Source organism: Dasypus novemcinctus, chromosome 7 (assembly GCF_030445035.2).
Source record: "Dasypus novemcinctus isolate mDasNov1 chromosome 7, mDasNov1.1.hap2, whole genome shotgun sequence".
NCBI lineage: Eukaryota > Metazoa > Chordata > Mammalia > Cingulata > Dasypodidae > Dasypus > Dasypus novemcinctus.
In genome coordinates, this window is record NC_080679.1 from 11,386,848 (window position 1) to 11,405,197 (window position 18,350).

At 44.4% G+C, this 18,350-nt stretch overlaps 1 protein-coding gene across 1 annotated transcript in view; it reads right to left on the reverse strand.

Moving 5' to 3' along the window:
• Positions 1-18,350, reverse strand: part of DIS3L2 (DIS3 like 3'-5' exoribonuclease 2) — a 392,051-nt gene that overhangs the window by 56,788 nt on the left and 316,913 nt on the right. Inside the window, exons 11-12 of the mRNA XM_058299893.2 lie at positions 17,956-18,068; positions 1,230-1,337 (exon numbers count right to left, since the gene is read on the reverse strand). Coding sequence (XP_058155876.1) covers positions 1,230-1,337; positions 17,956-18,068 — 221 coding nt within the window. The remainder of the gene's footprint in view (positions 1-1,229; positions 1,338-17,955; positions 18,069-18,350) is intronic.

The following is an 18,350-nucleotide window of genomic DNA, read 5'->3' on the forward strand; positions in this document are numbered from 1 at the left end:
TCTTTTCTGATCTGTCCCTGGTTTCATCTCCTTGTGCCTTGATGATGGTCCTATCTCACTAAATTATATCTTCAATCTGCCAGGTCATCCTACACAATGGGGCAGTATTAAACTTTCTAAAATATCACCTTTCTCATGACTCTTCAGAGGGACTCTAACATCTACAATTCATTTGTGACTGGCATTTGAGATGTGCCCTATTTGATCCCACCCCATCTACCCAAACTCTCCACTGTTTCTCTAAACAGTCCTCCCTCAAACAGGCCCCGCTCTCCAAAGCACAGTTTAGGCTGCCCCTCCTGCCTCTGCCAATCCATATTCACCTTCATTTAAGCCAGGGTTTTTTTTTTTAAAGATTTATTTTTTATTTATTTCTCTCCCCTTCCTCCCTTCCCCCCCCGCCCCCCCAGTTGTCTGCTCTCTGTGTCCATTCGCTGTGTTCCTCTGTGACCGCTTCTATCCTTATCAGCAGCACCGGGAATCTGTGTCTCCTTTTGTTGCATCATCTTGTTGTATCATCTCTCTGTGTGTGCGGCACCATTCCTGGGCAGGCTGCACTTTCTTCGCATTGGGTGGCTTTCCTTATGGGGCACACCCCTTGCATGCATCAGCACTGTGCATGGGCCAGCTGCACACGGGTCAAGGAGGCCCTGGGTTTGAACCGTGGACCTCCCATGTGGTAGGCGGATGCCCTATCCATTGGGCCAAGTCCGCTTCCCAAGCCAGGGGTTCTTATCCAGGGGTCCATGGACCTCTTATTTTAAGCTCAGGGGGTCCATGAGCTTGAATTGATAAAATATCAACTTGTTATCTTTATTTTCTCTGACTTCCAATGCTGGGTGTCATAAAACTATCTGCAGTACATTCTGAGAGTACTGGGATAGGGGTCTGTGGAACAAAAAAGGCTAAGAACCCCTGATTTAAACCCTATCTCTACCTCTAAGCATTCCCACCCTCATTATTCCTTACACAATTTCTTCCTTCACCTGATAACATTCAAGAATCAAATAACTTGTCCTAATTGCTTCGGGTGAGTCTCCTTCTAAGTGAGACGGATGGCTCTTCAGAGGCAGGGACTCTTATTACACACTCTTCTTTACTTTGGTTTCCCCTGTACCTCCCTCATCCTACCATCACTGTACTCGAGCACACTGCCAGGCACACAGTAAGGCTTAAGAGGTACCCACTGAATGGCTGTAACACAGAGACACATGAGGGTAAGTTGTTACCTTGCCCTGGGGAGTCAGCGTCCAGATCACGGAGAAGGTCAGCTTGTCAGTCATAGGATTGAGGCTGCACAGCTCCTCGCACAGCAGCCTGGGAAGCATGGGTACCACCTGCAAACAGAGGACAGCCCTGTGAGCACCTTTCCACAACCTGCAAGAGTCAGCCACAGGCTTAAAAGTGGCATTGTGGGGAACAGCTGGAGCTTCCAGAGTGAGCTGAAGATGGAGGTGAACTTGTCCCCAGAGACTGCAGAATGACCACACTATCTTACAGTTTTCCATGATCTTCTGTAGTGAAATGGGAATGAGAGCTGGAAAGGTGAGATGATGGGAAACAGAAGGTAAAAAACGCATTATAACAATGAAAAATAACTACATTTCGTTACATATTAAAACTGAAGTTCTAGACTCAAGAACGACTTGTACTTTTGCAAATAACCATTCCAGGTGAAATTTTAAGTTGTCTTTAACTCTAGGTTGTACTTAAGAACCCAAGGACTGAGTCTAAACTCTGGATAGGGTTTCTTTTTTTAAATTATTTTTTTATTAAAGTTAATAGATTACAAGGAATGTTACATTAAAAAGCGTAAGACAAAAACCACGAGGTTCTCATACAACCCACTCCCCACCCCCACCACATTTTTGTAAATTGTGTATTTTTAAAGATACATACATCACAAAAAAAAGTTACATTAAAAAATATAAAAGGTTCTGCGGTCCCACCTCTACCGACCAAGCAAGCCGTCGCAAGGTTCCTGTATACTGCCCACCCTCCACCCCAGTCCTCCCACACCAACCTCCTCCATCACTGTGGCACACTCATCGCACTGAGCGAACACATTTTGGGGCACTGCTGCACTACAGAGATAATAGTTTACCCTGTAGTTCACACTCTCCTCCAGTACACTCAGTGGGTCATGGCAGGATATATAAAGTCCAGCATCTGACTCAGCAATATCATTAAGGACAACTCAAAATCCCACATCGCATCTCTACCCTCTCCCTGCCCTCAGCAGCTACTGTGGCCACTTCTCCACCTCGATGCTAAAACTTCTTCTATTACTTGTCACAATAGTTTTATAGTAGAATATCAGTAAGTCCACTCTAGTTCATATTTTATTCCTCCATTCTGTGAACGCTGGGATGGTGATATCCTCTCCACCTCTAGATCAAGAGGGGGCTTAGATTCCACATGGTCGCCAAATCAATGCTTTAGTAATGAAACTTCCCACCATTTACCAAATTACATGCTGGAACATTAAAAGAATACTCTAACAAAGTAACACTCTAGCAATGATACCGAAAGATACATGAATTCAGGTTTCCTACACCAACACTTGGTCAACTCATTACCCAGCTGACAATTTTTTAAATCCTAAATTATTTCTTCCTCTTATCCATCTTTATATAATGAACTGATTCACTGGCAAACCCCATTTGGTTTAAAAAATAAACCTATTTATTTTCAAATGATGATGTATAGCTATCCCAGAATATAACTTCTTTTCTCTAAAATGACTAAGATTAAATGAGTATCTCTACCTGGATGTCCTGACACTACTTCAAACTTGCTCCTTTGCACCTTCAAATCTGTTTCTTCTCCCACTTTTTCTTGCTTGAGGATGATCTCATCCACCCCGCTCCCAAATGCCGCATGTCAGCATTCATGTCCATGTGCCGAACCCACTTGCCCTGGCCCTACTTGATCTGCAGTGTTCAGCAGGTCACATTAGATCTGGAGTTAACTAACTGGGTGGTGATAAGCAAGAAGGGCAAATGAGCAGCATTTGGCTTCTTCTATGTGAAGAGTCTTAACTGCACCCTGCTCCAGCATAGCAAATAACTTTGGCACGGAAAAGTAAATTTTAGAACTCTTGGCCTACACCAGTAGCCACTAATTCATAACTGTGTGGCATTATTTGGAATTATTCTGAAGGATGCGGTCTCTTTAAACATCTACGTAAAAATCTAATGACGATCTGAAAGCTTTTGGCAATAGCTTTTATAAGACAACTGCTTTTGAAAGTTTTTTTGCCATTGCTTTTGCACCATCAGTTAGGAGAACGCTATATATATATATTTTGCTAATGTATTTAATTGTGTTAGAATGAGATCTAAATATTTAACATTTCCCTATATGTGTCAAGTGTTTCCCAAAATAATACATCTTCATATTCAACTGCATAAACATATTATATAAAACAGAGAAAGTTTTGATACTAAACTGACTCATGATTGAACTATAAAGATCTCACATAATTTAAGCTCTTAGTCTAAGTTGGTTTTTTTGGATATGGTTCTTGGGTTCTTCTCTGGCTGCACTGTTAGATAATTGTACCAACTATATTTTGGTGGAATGCTGCTCATCCAGGCTGCTTGTTGCAATGAGATTAGTCCAGGGCTTAATACTTTGTTTTACAGCTAGTTCATATTTCTTCTAAGTGTTTGAGACAGTATCTTACTCCAAATCACAAAGCTGAAGATCTGATAGTGTAACACAATTCCTGAATACATGTTTTAGTGTTTGTCAAAAGAAAGTTGTTTTTGAAAATGACCTTGAATAAAAGGGTCAACTCGGACCAGCATAATATCTCAATCTACATATAATACCAGGAGTTAAAAATGCTTTTTGACCTGAATAAAAGGGGGACGTGGAAAGGACAAATGAGTTTATATGGCTATGAGTCTCCAAAAAGAGCTGGCAGGTTATCATGCATACCTCAGCAGAGTCCCAGAGACAGATAAAGTAGATAGAACCCCAGGTATTGGTTCTTCTGAGGGCTACAGAGACCCACAGGTTCTATAGTCATGGCAGATGGAGTTCAGTGCCTTGTCAGTTGGCCCTACTTTGGAGTTTGTGTTTCTGTGTGATGGAGCTGGACTCAGATGTGATCTTTGTCCACAAGTCTCTCCTGTTACTTTTACCGGAACTGTAGTTGGTGCTGGGGTTTAATGTATACCCAGGGGACCTGAATCTCTGGACTGACCATGTGATAGCCAGGCCCTGAGCCTCAACAGACTTGTACCTCCTACACTCTGGTTTATGGGACTTACCCCACTCAGCTAACATGGAGGTGAAGAAGGTCAACCACCACACCAGGGAGCCAAGAGTGCCTATAACTGAAAGCAGGAGAATTGCATCCAGCATCCATGTGGAATCTAAGCCCCCCCTGATATAGATGTGGAGTGGACACAACCATTCCAAGGTCCACAGGATGGAGGAATAGAGTATGGATTAGAGTGGACTTACTGATATTCTATTCATGAACTATTGTGATTAGTAGTCGAAGAAAATGTGGCATTGGTGTGGAGAAAGTGGCCATGATGGCTGCTGGGGGTAGGGAGTGGGAGGAAGAGATGTGATGTGGGGGCATTTTCGGGGGTTGGAGTTGTCATGGGTGGTGCTGCAGGGACAGTTACCGGACATTGTATGTCCTCCCATGGCCTACTGGGTCAACTGTGGGCCAGTGTGGGCTATGATGTGGACCATTGACCATGAGGTGCAGCAGTGCTCAGAGATGTATTCACCAAATGCAATGAATGTCTCATGATGATGGAGGAGATTGTTGCTATGGTGGGAGGAGTGGGGTGAGGGGGGTGGGGGGTATATGGGGACCTCATATTTTTTGAATGTAATATTAAAAAAATAAAGACAAAAAAAAAAGGAAAAATGAAAAAAATAAAAAAAAAATAAAGTTGTTGCAACTAAATGCAACGTGGTGCCCAGCATTGGATCCAGGAACAGACTGAAGACATTAATGGAAAAACCAGTGAAATCCAAATCAGTTAACAGTAATGTACCAATGTCAGTTTCTTAATTGTGACAAATATACCATGGCAAATTACAATATTAACAGTGGGGAAACTGGGTGTGGCATATGGAACTCTCTGTACTATCTTTGTAACTTTTTCTCTAAATCTAAAACTCTTCCAAAAGGGTTTATTTTTTTTAAGTCATTGTTTTCACTAACTGGTTTCATAAATAAGTGTTATAAATATAAATATGAAATACACTTATGCTACTGAAATACAACTTAATTTGTTTTTATGTTTTAGGGCATGGTATAAGATCTTGTTCACAAAAAGGCCTTCACCACTAAAAAAAAAATGCCTGAATAATGGTCTAAAGACCATTAACCGATCGAGTGATGTCCAGATTCACAAGCAGCACAGCACAGGAAAAAAGCACGGGCTTGGGAGTCAGATTGACTTGGGCCTCATTATAATGGTCCGAGTCTCGCTTTTCTTATTAGTGAAACAGTACTGAAGATGTCCAATAAAAGCCAGATGGCCTCCAAAGGACAAGGTCCTTCAGAGGCTGGCTCAACCTTCCCTTCGGCCTTGTACCTTGCACCCACCTCCAGCCACCCCGGCCTTCTTGCTGCCTGCCGTTCCCCTTTTGGGCCTGCTCATTGCTGCCGGCTTTTGCATATAGTGTTTTCCCCTTGCTGGAGCATCACGCTAGACTTTTTGCATCTGGCAAACTTCTGCACATCCTTTTGAGATACAGCTCACCACCCTCTCTAAAAGGCTTATCCAGATGTCCCGAGGTGGAGTCTGTACTGTAGTTTGTCTTCCTCACCTGTTTTTTCCAAAATGATCTGCAGCCACTCCTCTAGCCCTGCCCCTCCATCTCAATTCCTTTCCTGTGTGTCTCTCCCCTCCATCTAGACCATGGGGTCCTCAGGAACCAGGCCTGAGCCTTGCCCCGGTCTCTCTACCCAGCATCTGACACACAATGGGTTCTTCAAGTTTGCAAACAAATGACAGACCCAGGAAACCATATCGCCTCCTTCTCCTGTTTAGTTTCTTGCATCTCCTCAAGCATTTTATGAAAGAGCATGGGACGCTTCTATTTAAACATCTCTACATAAAAATTTCACAGGCAACTAGGATTTTAAGTATAAGACAGACCATTTTGGCTACTCCCTCCTAAAAATCATGGGTACACACAGTGGTTGCTCAGGGGATAAAAATTACGTGGTATTCTACATCCTATTCACTCTGAAACGGTTAGACATAAAGAACAAAAGTGCTTGGGAAGAAGCTAGACAAAACTTTTCAGGTAGTACAACTATACTTTTTAGAGGGCATTCCTTCTAATAAAACTTTCACCAGCTTTTGAGGCAGAATTCAGATGGAATTCAGGAAAAAAACCCAGTTCTATGTCCATATATTTTTGCAAACAAATGGCTATTTATCTTTTAAAGAAAAAGGGATTAAAATGTTACAGTTGTCCTGTGGTTTGGCCAGACACGGCCTCTTGAATCCTGCCAGGGTCACTGCAAATGCGTTTCTCTAAGGACCTGTGGCCACTCCTGCCTCGCTGCTTCCTCAAACCCAAGGGCTGTTATTCCAGAGGGAGACCCTCTGGACAGCGGCTGGCAGTCCACGCACACCCGGCTGCTATGTGTGGTCTGCCCCGGCACCTGCGGGGCCTCTGAGCCAGGGGAGATAAGTGTACATGAGGTGTACGCTTAATTTCCACTTACATGATGTCTAAGTGGAAAAAAGAAGACAGGTCTCTCCAGAAGCTGAGAAAGTCCTGGCTCTCCTGAGCACAGTGCCACTGCTCATGTATTCCCCGACCCCTTGATTTTTTTCCCAGTTTTGTCTTGCCCTCATTTGCTTCACTATGCAGTATGGACCACAGGATAATTCTTTCAAAGTTCTCACACTCCCTCGCTTTTATTGTCCCAGCTCTACAAACCCCACCGTCAACGTTTCTGCAATTCCAAGCGGAGCAGGGATGGAGGCAATTGCTGGACTGTGTGGAGGGGTATCACTAACCCAGCTGAGCTGTTACCTCAGTGGAGGCTGGCAACCCGTTTGCTTGTCTTTGGTTAATTCCTTCCCCCATACCCTTCAGAAGCTAATCCAAAACTCTATTACTCTCCTCAAAACTAGCCGACTGCCTCCTCTCTCCTTCTCAACAGAAAACCTCAACTCTGCTTCACAGAGAAAAGCAAGATCATCAGACTCAAGCCCTCCCAGTCCTTTTCTTCACACCCACTACCCTCTAACTTTGCCTGTGTCCCTCAGTCCTCTGCCACCTCACAGTATCCTTTCTCTCCCAAGCCTGGTCCTCCATCTCCCTGCCCTGGCAAGACCTTCTCAATTTGACCTGTCCTTCTGGCCTTGCCCTCCCCTTACACAATAAACACAAATTCAGTCTCCCATTCTTAGCAACAATGAATAGCACAACCCCCCCAATCCCCAGTAGAGACCCTTCTATCTGGAACTTCCACTCCACCTCTCATATAAGCTTCTCAAAGGTTTATATTCCCTATCTTCATTCTCTCTTTCCTTTCACTTCTCAATCCAATATAACATTTTTTAATTACAAAAATCCTATATTCATTGTAGAAATTTTAAGTGACACCAAATCAAAATAGGAAATGTTTCAATTTTCAGGCTCTAGCTTTTAGAATAAACAACGTTAATATGTTGGTATAAAACCTTTGTGTTTTTTCCCTGTGCATGTATTTTCAGAAATACAGAACTAGTGGACACTCTCAGACTACACAGTACTGGTCCTCCCTGAACTCCCTTCCGTGAGCAGCTCCTTCCACGCCCAGCATCTTGCGCTCCGGCCCTCTGCTTCCCTGTCTTCTCCCTGCACATTTTCCCCAGGCTCTCCACTCCCACGTCCCTACCACTGACACGTGAATCCTGCCCACATCTGCACTTTTAGCCCTGTCTCTACTGGTAATTCCAGATCCCTCTGTCTTGCTGCCCTCTGGGCATTCCATAGACACTTCAAGCAGAAGACAAAGTTCACCATTTTCCTCCCTGCATTTGCTCCTGTCTATATAGCCTATCTCTGTTAGAAGCAGCATCCTATTCCCAGTTTATTAAGCAAGTAAAGAAACAAATACTAATAACAAACAACAGATGCCTGAAATCCCCCCCCCCCCCAAAAAAAAGCCCTATCCCAGATATGGCACACCTCCCACAAATCACAGCTGGGGGTTCCCAGTGACTCCTCCACTCTTCTCTCCCTGCTACATTCAGCTATGGAGTCTTGCTTTTGATATGCTAAATCTCTTTCAAACTAGTCCTTTCCTCTCCATCTTATGCTTTTCACATGTGGAGGACATATTCTGATGGTCCCCTAACCCAGTGTGTTCACTTAAGTGATAAGAGTTGTGGTATCAGGAAGCAGAGGTGGCTTATGCCAATGGGCACCTCCCTCCCACATGGGAGGTCCTGGGTTCTGTTTCTGGTGCCTCCTAAAAAGAAGATGAGCACACAATGAATGGACACAGAAAGCAGACAGTGAATACAAACAATAATGGGGGCTAGAATAAATAAATCTTTTTTTTTTTTTAAAAAGAGTTCTGGGGTCAAAATTATTCTGGATAAGATCTCCTTATTCTTCTCCAGACTTCTGCATTTTCTTATTTACCAAACTCCACCCAGTGATAACTTGCAATTCTATTTATTTACTTATTTTTTAATATTTTTTTTTTAAAAAGATACTTAGATTACATAAATGTTACACCAAAAACAGGGATTCCCATATGCACCACTCCCCACACCTCTCACACCAACAACATCCTTCATTAGTGTGGCACATTCATGCAATTCTATTTATATTAGGACATGCTGCCTTTACTTTCCCAAACAAAAATTTTGATTTTTGGCTCGTCCTACTGCTGAGGGAGGGCCCAAGCACCTTCAGTGGGGCTGAGAGGTCTCCAGAAGAGTCAGGATCTTTCGGTGTTCAGGTGCAAAGGGTCGTGGTGGCCCAGACCACCCAAAAAGAAGCTGGCAGGGAACCTGTAGACTACCTCTCCCACTTCCCTACACTTGTGGGATATGGATTGCTAGAACTGGGAGGGGACTGCAATTTGGGGGTGACAGTGACATGCTTGTTTGGGATGTCTATTTTGCCAGTAGGTGGAAGACATCTAGTGCCCTAGTGGTTCTGGAGTCCAGTTAGAAACCACAACGTCGGTGAACTCCCCTAGGTTTCTATAAGCAAAGATGTCCGCTTTGGGGGGTGGGATAGTTACTCAGAGTATCAAGGGGCCATGACCTGTGTACTGATAATTTTTCCACTTCTGGTTTCACTGTCCTTCAGAAAGGTGCTGAGATGATTCTCTATCCTAATCAAAGGAGACATTATAATTTCCCTAATTGCACCCAAGATAAAGTAAAATCCCTAAGTCTGTCCCTCCAGACTATTTCTGTAACCTCATCTCTCAGCCCTCCCTGACCTTATACCAAACAACATACCACTCCTCACATGTGCTAAGCTTTTCCTAGCGTTCCCACCTGCATAGACACTGTTGCCTCTGCTGGAATGCCTTCTATACCTTTTTGTCTGCTTAGAAATTTTCCACTCAAACTGTGAAACACTGGTCAAAATCCCTCTGTGATGCTCTCTTGGCTCTTCTAGAAGCTCCTCTTCCACCACCAGCCCAGGTAGATATAATTTCTCCTGTACACTACTTCCTCACCTGGGAAAGGGGTACTATTTTGTGGTTGTTTGTTACATGCCTGCTTCTTCTAATTTCCCCAGGGCCAGCTTCTCTCATCTTTACATTGCTGGTACCTGGCACAGTGCCTGGTGCACAGCTGGTGGTTAATAAATGCAGCCTAAATGAAGACAGATTAGCACTTCAGACAGCAGAAAAGGAAAAGGGGCTAGAAGAGTGTGGCGTCTTAAGCATGCTTCAGGGCCAGGATCAAAGTTGAGTCAGGGCAGAACTTAAAAGCCGGCCATGGAAAAAAAGGGATGACGATAGGACACTGACTTTCTAAGTATTCTGGACTAGGGCTTGAGAGAGTTGAGAGAAATTGATCATTTAGGTAAATACACCACTGCCCAAGGCAGCTGGGTGGGGGTACCAACAAGACTATAAAATCTTATATTAGCCTCAGAGAGCAGAAACATCTGCTAAAGCCACAGCAGGCAGGCAGGCCAAGTTCAGCAGCAGGTTAGCCAGGACAGCCCTGTGACCAACAGAAAGGGCCACAGAAGGAAAGAATCAATCATCTTGGCAAGAAGGGAGAGGAAGGACCAGCGGTGATACGGGGGCTACAATAACTCAAGGGGGCCAGGCATCAACAACTCACAGGGGTTTTCCCACTGCCAGGAGGGGTCATGGGGCCTCTCCTGCCCCTTTCAGTCCAGACCCTGGCTGGCTCCCCACTCCAACCTCCCTCTGGCCTCAGTGCCCACCCACCAGTCTGCTCCCCAACCGCGAGCCTGACAACTTCTCCTTTTTTCCTGAGGACTTCGAGGACTTAACTATAAGGAACACTCAGCTAGCTCCCTATTCATGCACTGAAACAACTTAAATGAAATAGATAATCCATTTGCCAGCCAGTATTTCTGTTTCAAGAGTTTTCTTTTCCATATCAACACTTCCATGAATTCAGAATTTGATCAACTCTTTGCTACACAGTTTGACATTAACAAAACATCAACACTGACAACCTGCTGGTGTCAGAAAAGAACATCTTAAAACTTTCTGGACTCCACATGAATACAAGCTTCCAATCCCAATCTTTGATCTCTATTATAAAGCAGTACCAATAAAATATTGTAGAGATTTATGGGTGAGCTTTCATTTGAGCTGCTTCACACCTAAAATAACATGAGTGCTTGGGCCAAAAGGCAGCAAATTTAGGTTTAGGTTTCAACTGTTTAGGTTTTATTTTACTTTTAAAATGTAATACAATTTTTAAAAAAGAAATTAAAAAATAGCCTTAAAATCTGGGATTACATTGTATTTCCCTCCTAGAGGAGATGGTTGAGAGAAATTAACTGGGTAGAGGCACTAAGTTCAGGTGGACAATTTTCCCCTGTCCTAACAGGATCATCTTCTGTCAGAATAATAGTGGTATTTTTTAATGGTATTTAAAGGCATATTATTTACATTTGTCTTTTTTCTTGACTATACTTATCATTAACAAGAATAATCAAATACTACTACTGTGTGCAAAGACCCAATAAAAAGCTTTGCATTTAAATGAGATGGTATTTGGACCTAAGAGCCACTTCACTGTATACTGTCCTGATTGTCCTAATCGATGGGACAATTCCCCAAATCAGGTTCAGGCTGTAGTTCTGATATCAGGCACTTATAGGGCAGTAGCACCTGAATGAAAAGAAGCCAATGCCACATTCACTTGAGATGTCCCCTTCCCCCCACTACAGCACACACACTCCTTCCCCCATGTGACGAGGCTGGGAGAATTGATCCAGCCAAATGAGAAAGCAAAGAATCTGAAGGAGGGAAAAAACACCCATCCAGCTTTTAAGAAGACCTTTATAGGCAAAGTAAAGTGAAAACAGCAGAAAAGTTCCTGGACACAGTCCTTCAAGAAACAAGAAAGGTCAGAGCAGTGGTTCGAAGGCGTCAGACTGCACAGCTGCTGCTGTCCAAGGTTGTGGGCCGGCGCTGTGCGCCTGCCAGGCGGTGGGAAGGCACTGCAGCTCAGAGCAAGGAGGCAGGGGGTGCGGGCCCCTTCCCCCACAGTGCCCCACTTTCAGAGTTTAGAATTAGAGCCCCAACTCTCTAGCCCCAAAGAGAACTTCTGCAATCAAAACAACCACGAAACCCAAGTAAAAAGAATGGAAAAGGAAACATGCTTAGTTATTTAACCCAAGTTTAGTTTTTCATTTTCTCATTTTGAAACATAATTCTTGGTTCAAAGAATGCAGCACCTGGACAAGAGAAAGCCACCTGTTTAGAGGAAGAACCTCTAATTGTGTCGAAAATTCTTACAAAGTTGTATCTGAAGGGCAGTTAAACTTTTCTGTACATGGAAAACATTTCACATTTATTCACTTGACATGGCCTTTAAAGTTTAGGAGATGGTTATTCTCATTTCTCTTTCCATCAGAACACAATCATTTTTGTAGATAAAAGGGATTTTGGTATCTCATCTGCCTTTTCTTTTTCTTTTTCTTTTTAATTTTTTAATTCATTTTTAAAAAAATATTACATTCAAAAAATATGAGGTCCCATTCAACCCCACCGCTCCCACCCCACCACTCCCCCCACAGCAACACTCTCTCCGATCATCATGACATATCCATTGCGTTTGGTAAGTATATCTCTGGGCATCGCTGCACCTCATGGTCAATGGTCCACATCATAGCCCATACTCTCCCACGTTCCATCCAGTGGGCCCTGGGAGGATCTACAATGTCCGGTAATTGTCCCTGAAGCACCACCCAGGACAACTCCAAGTCCCGAAAACACCTCCCCATCTCATCTCTTCCTCCCATTCCCCACACCCAGCAGCCGCCACCATGGCCACTTTTCCCACACCAATGCCACATTTTCTCTGTGGACCTTGGATTGGTTGTGTCCATTGCACATCTATGTCAAGAGGAGGCTTAGATTCCACATGGATACCTGGGCCAGGCAAAGGCTGGGTTTGGTCAACGGCAGGAAGTGTGGACTGGATGCCTCCAACCTAAGGTTCTATTAAGTGTGTACAAATATCACAACTGTGTACTCAGGACGGCCAAGCTAAGAATTAAGTACCTGGATTTTGATGTGATTCCTCTGCCTCGGTAGGCCGCATATATATATACTAAGAGTTAAAAGGGAGTGGAAGTTACCCCCTACCCTGCCAAATCCATGCAGACGTATACATATAGACAAGTGCACAAATCATACATGAAAGGCTTGACACATTTTCACAAACAAAATGCTCGTTAATCAGCATCCAGATCAAGAACCATTAGAAGTCCCCTTCTGCACCCCTTGGGCCCCCCTTCTCCCAAGGGTAACCACTATCCTGACTCCCAATAGCATAGATAGCGTTGCCTGTTTTTGAACTTTATTGAAATGGAATCTACAGTATGTCTGGTTGCTTTCCCCATAGTTTGTGTTCATTCTTTTGTTGTAGAACATTAATCTCTGTAAATAGACCACAATTTATTTATCCACTCTACAGTTGATGGATATTGGATAGTTTCCATTTTTTTTTTGGCCATTTTCAATAGTTCTGCAATGGACATTGTTGTACATTCTTTTTGTAACATCTGTATGCATTTCTGTTTGGTATATACATATAGAAATAGAATTGCCGGGTTACAAGGTATGTATAAATTCACTTTAAAAGACACAAACGGATTTTTAAGCTTATGACCCTTTGCTCTTGAAATTGCAACTTAGCCTAGTACTGTAAGGTGCCTGAGAGTTACCTTCTGAGAGCCTCCATGTTGTTTAAATGTGGCTTCTCTCTAAGCCAAACTCAGCATATAAATGCATTACCTTCCTCTCAGAATCCTGGGGATGAACCTCCCTGGCACTGAGGGATTATTACTAAGCACCAACTAGCAATGCAACTGGAAAAAGACCTTGAATAAAAGGGGGCAAAGGTAAAGACAAATGACTTTATATGGTTAAGAGTCTTGAAAGTGAGTCAGGAGGTCATCAGAGAGCTAATACTTACACATGTCTTGGCAGGATCTCATAGAGTGCCAAAGTAGATACTATCCCAAAAAGTGGGGCTCCTGAGGGCTCTGGAGGCCCCCAAGTCCTATGGTCATGGCAGATAGCTCTGGTGCTTGGTACCTCTCCAGTGGGTCCTATTTTAGAGTTTGTGCTCCTGAGTGTGACAGAGTTGGACTCAGATAGGACTTCTCTACACATGCCTCTTCAGTCCCTTCTATTTGAACATATATTTGGTGCTGGAGTTGGTAGGTGTACGTCCAAAAGACTTAAAACTTTGGGCTGTCCATGTGCCAGCTGGGCCCTAAGCCTTAGCGGAGTTGCCACACTTATGCTCCAGTTCATTGGACTCACCCAGGACAACTAACAAGGAGGGGAGGATGGACAACTACCATACTGAGGAAATGAGAGCATCTACAACTGCAAGCAGGAGAGTCCCTTCTATCAGCTGTATGGGATTGAGGCTCCCTCTCAATTAGAGATAAGTGGGCATCACCATCCCAGAATCCTCAGGATTGAGGAATAAAATATGTTAAATACTGGTATTTTACTATAGAGGCAAGGTCAAGGAGCAAATCTCATGTGGTGGTGTTCGCCTTGGAGCCACCCTGGGCCACAGGTGCAATAGACAATGTGAGGGATAGGGGTCAAACAGATGCTCTTAAAGACTGCACTTAGGTTTGAACAGGTCAGAGGCCAGATAGGGACAAGCAACTCTTGGGTGTGGAACTTTCCTGCTTAGATGAGGGCACTGTGGACCATTGTTGCTGAGTGGTCTCAGAAGGCTCTGGATCTCTTAGGCACCACCGCGAAGAAGCCAACTATTGCCCATGGCACACTATTAATTGTAACTAGGTTTGGATAATCACAGTTTCTGACTCAGAATTTCACAATTCTAATCAACTCGAACCCCCAACCCTATCCTGACTGTAATCTAATTTCTGGGATGGCAGGAAGCACCTACATGGTAGTTCTGATTACCCAATGTGAATGGCAGGCAAAGCTGAACCCCTGAAGAAACCAGCTGTCCAAGTCTCCTGAAGCAGGTGGAACTCTAGAGTTTTGTTCAAATGTTCTATATTGTAGTGATTCAAAGCACACTGTCCTGGGGCAGGGAAGAGGAGGTAGCAGGTACCCTTAGGGAGGGCCTCCCTTTATTGAAGGCAGCCATGGCAGATGACCACTCTGGCACCCATTTGAGGCAAGAGGGTGCATCTGGGAAGCTGGAGCAGAGGGGGCTAGACAGAGCAATCTTCAGTATGGGGCTGAAGATATCACTGTCAACTGTTGGGCAGGGCTAGGTGATGAGAGCCAAGTTTGGGCCACAGGCAACAGGATCTTCATCCCTAAAGGACATGGCTGCAATCAAGGCCACGAAGAGGCCCTTCCCTTTGAGAGGTTAGTTATTAGGATGGCAGGTTGGAAACAGGAGAGGAACTGTCAGTAACATTTGGTAAAAAATCAGAAATCTCTGTACATTTTGGATCATCTTGGAGAACTTGTTCCATAGCTGCTGACCTTCATGGGCACCATGTAGGCACTTTACTAGAAACTGGAGCCCAAGCACTCTACAACACACTCTTCTTGGGGTTGGCATGAAGACTATGTGGTTATGAGTGGTCCAGGACCATGTGTGCATGAGGCAGGGGAGATATGTCCAAGGCTGGGCCGGGGAAATGACTGATGACATTTGGTAGTGTGACCACCTTTATGTTCAGCAGAGAGTCTGTGCATTCATTGACAGCAGATGGGTGGGCACTCAAAGGTCAAATGGCATTATGTTTATCTGACCTGGCTGAGATATATCTGGAAGCCCATCTTCGACATGTCATATTTGTTTCTAGGTATGGTTGAGATGGGAGAATCTTAATCCTGTGCATCAAAGCAAAGATCCAGAAGGTCTTGATTCTGTTGGAATGGGTGGGAACCTTAGGTGATGGCCATGCTGAATCTGTGATAGTCTTGGCAGAAGCTGGGTTTCAGAGGAAAGTGGAAGCAAAGTAACCCTTCACACAAGCTGATGTCTCTATTTGTAGAGAGCCCTGGTTTCAGGCTTGAAAAGATAGTATACTGTAATAGCTGCGTAAGCTTAAAAACCTGGGGCCCAAGACTGATTATGCACTTGGAATATGGACACAGCTCCTCTGTCTCTATGTCTGAATACACTCCTGGCAGCTGGTATGTTCACTGGGTATCCTGAACAATGTATGACAGGGAGGTGGTAGGTATGGTGGAGGTGGTGCCACAGGACCATCCCAAAGGAGAACTGATGCAACACAGTTAGTGACTGTTTTCGGACCACTAACGGGGAAAAAACAGAATCTAGGAGAATACTAGCTCTTAAGAAGATCTACTACTCCTTTCTATGACCAGGGTCCAGGTAGGGTGAAAGCATGGAGTGGGGTTCACTGGGACCCCAGGTGTGGGAGCATCCCCAGGTGGGCAGCACAGGGACCCCCAGTGTCAGCCATTACCAGAGTCTAGACAAAGCATATCCACATGAGGGCTGGTTCATTCTGGGGGACAACAGGGAGTGGGGGTTTAGGTGGCTGGAAGCATGAGTTTCTCAAACATTTGTTTTCAAAGGGGTAGGAGAGTGAAGAGGTCAAAACTAAGAAAAGGGGACTTGCTGGTCATACAGATGTATCTTGATGCTTGTGTCAAGATCGACAGGTTCATAAAAGTTGGGGGCTCATGGAACTGCCTCTCCAGGGCCTCTCCGGAATTTTTATGCTGTGGGTTTTACAAACGTATAGGTTGGCACCCTGCTAAATAGCTACATCTGGAGCAGGCAGCAGGGTGAATTTCTCCAGGAGTTAGAGACGCCAGAAGTACAATGGCCTACGAGGACATGCTACTCTGGAGGGCGGAGTTCAGAGTATGGCTTGTCCTTTTGCCAGCTGTGTGGGTTTGCAGGCTGCCAATGGGAGCTGCCAAACAGATTAGGCAGTGGAGGCAGACTGGGAAGCTGCCGTCTTTCCTTGGGTGGTGATACTAAGAAGATCTCAGAGTAGGTTTGGCCCTTGGATTGGTCTCTTGTTCCTAAGAGATGGGAGCCAGGCAAAGGGTATCCAACCCCCAAAATGCCATGGTACGTATGGGTGGGTGGTGGGGATATACCTCTCATCTGATATGCAATCAATAAGCAAATACCATAAGTCACCTCTAGGTCACGGGGGTTGAGAGGAGGGAAGGTTCAAGATAGAGGAGGCAGCAATAGGAAATTGGACGACTGAATTCAAGGAAGCTAGACAGGAAGTGAAATTCCAGATATAATCAAACAAGTAAGGTGGGTCAAATGAGCAGGTAAACAAAGGGTATCAAAGGAGGAGAAAGAAACCTAGAGGTTTCTCTCCAATGGTCTTACCCACTACTTTCCCCAGGACCTAACAGAGTGCCTGGCCGATAACTGGCACTCAATAAATACTTATTAAAGGCAAGGGTTCTCATGGTTACCTATGTGGATGTGCCAGACCCAGCTACACAGCCTGGAAGAGGTGCTTGGAAAGGATTTGGTCCAATCCCTCCATCGCATGGATGAGCCTACGGAGGTCTCCAGAGACTCAGTGACTTACCAGGAGGGTGGAGACAGGACTAGAAGGAAAAGCCCAAAGCTCCTCCTTGCCTCCCTTTGCTTTTCCTTGGCTGGGTGGGGATATCTTGTAAAGGGCAGGGCAAAAACAGATTAGTCTCACCCCTTAGAACAGGGTTCTGCAAGCGGTTTCTTAATAGGTCAGATGGTTAATCTTGTAGATTTTGTGGGCTATATGGTCCCTGTCATAACTATTCAACTCTGCTGCTGTCATAAAAGCAGCCATAGACAAGACATGGCAAGACATAAACGAAGGATATGGCTGTTTCCATGAAACCTGACAAAAACTGGTGACTGGTGTGGGCTGTGGTTTGCTGACCCCTGCTTTGAACATTAGTTTGGAAGCAGTTACCCTTTGGCGCATTTCTTTCTGAAGCTGACCCCTGTCTGAGCTACTCACAAGGGGCCAGTGTGAAGGCCGGAGATGAACACTTGTGTCTTCTTTTGGTCTCTTTTCAGTCTCGTTTCTCTGAACATAAAAGTGCCTCACAGGAAAAAACATAATAACAGAAGGAACACACTTTCCCAAGGAAAACTGTTTTTTAGAAAAGAATATTCTCATATTTTTCCCCATTAGCGGTGAGAAAAGATGTTTAGACAAGATTGCTGTTCCACATGACTTTTTCTTTTTTTCTTTTTCTTCTTAAGAAAAGGAAGGGGACTAAATAAAAGAACATGTTTTCAATTCAAGAAACTGGAGACGGATCTTTACCTTCTGTACCAAGTAGACGCTCGTGGCTCTCTCAGCTGCCACTTTATCCAGGTCAGATCCCTCGGGAACAAAGTAACTCACATCAGCGATGTGAACTCCCACTTCAAAGTTACCTGTGAATGCACAAGGAGGACCATCAGCCTGGGACAGAAGGCAAGGGCCAGACTCCCCAGTGCATGCTACTGACAGGGGCCACAGGCCCATGGATTCAGTCCTGCTGGCCATTCTATCCACCCCTGTCACTTGCACTATTGTTACTTTCCTTGTTGCACACCCAAGAAGAGCATAGGATTTTGATCCTGAATAAACAAGAGTAACCGCTTTCACAAGATGTCTCCCATTTCTAGGGGTTCTTCTCTTCGAGCAAACATCAATAGCCTTGCAAAAGAAGACAC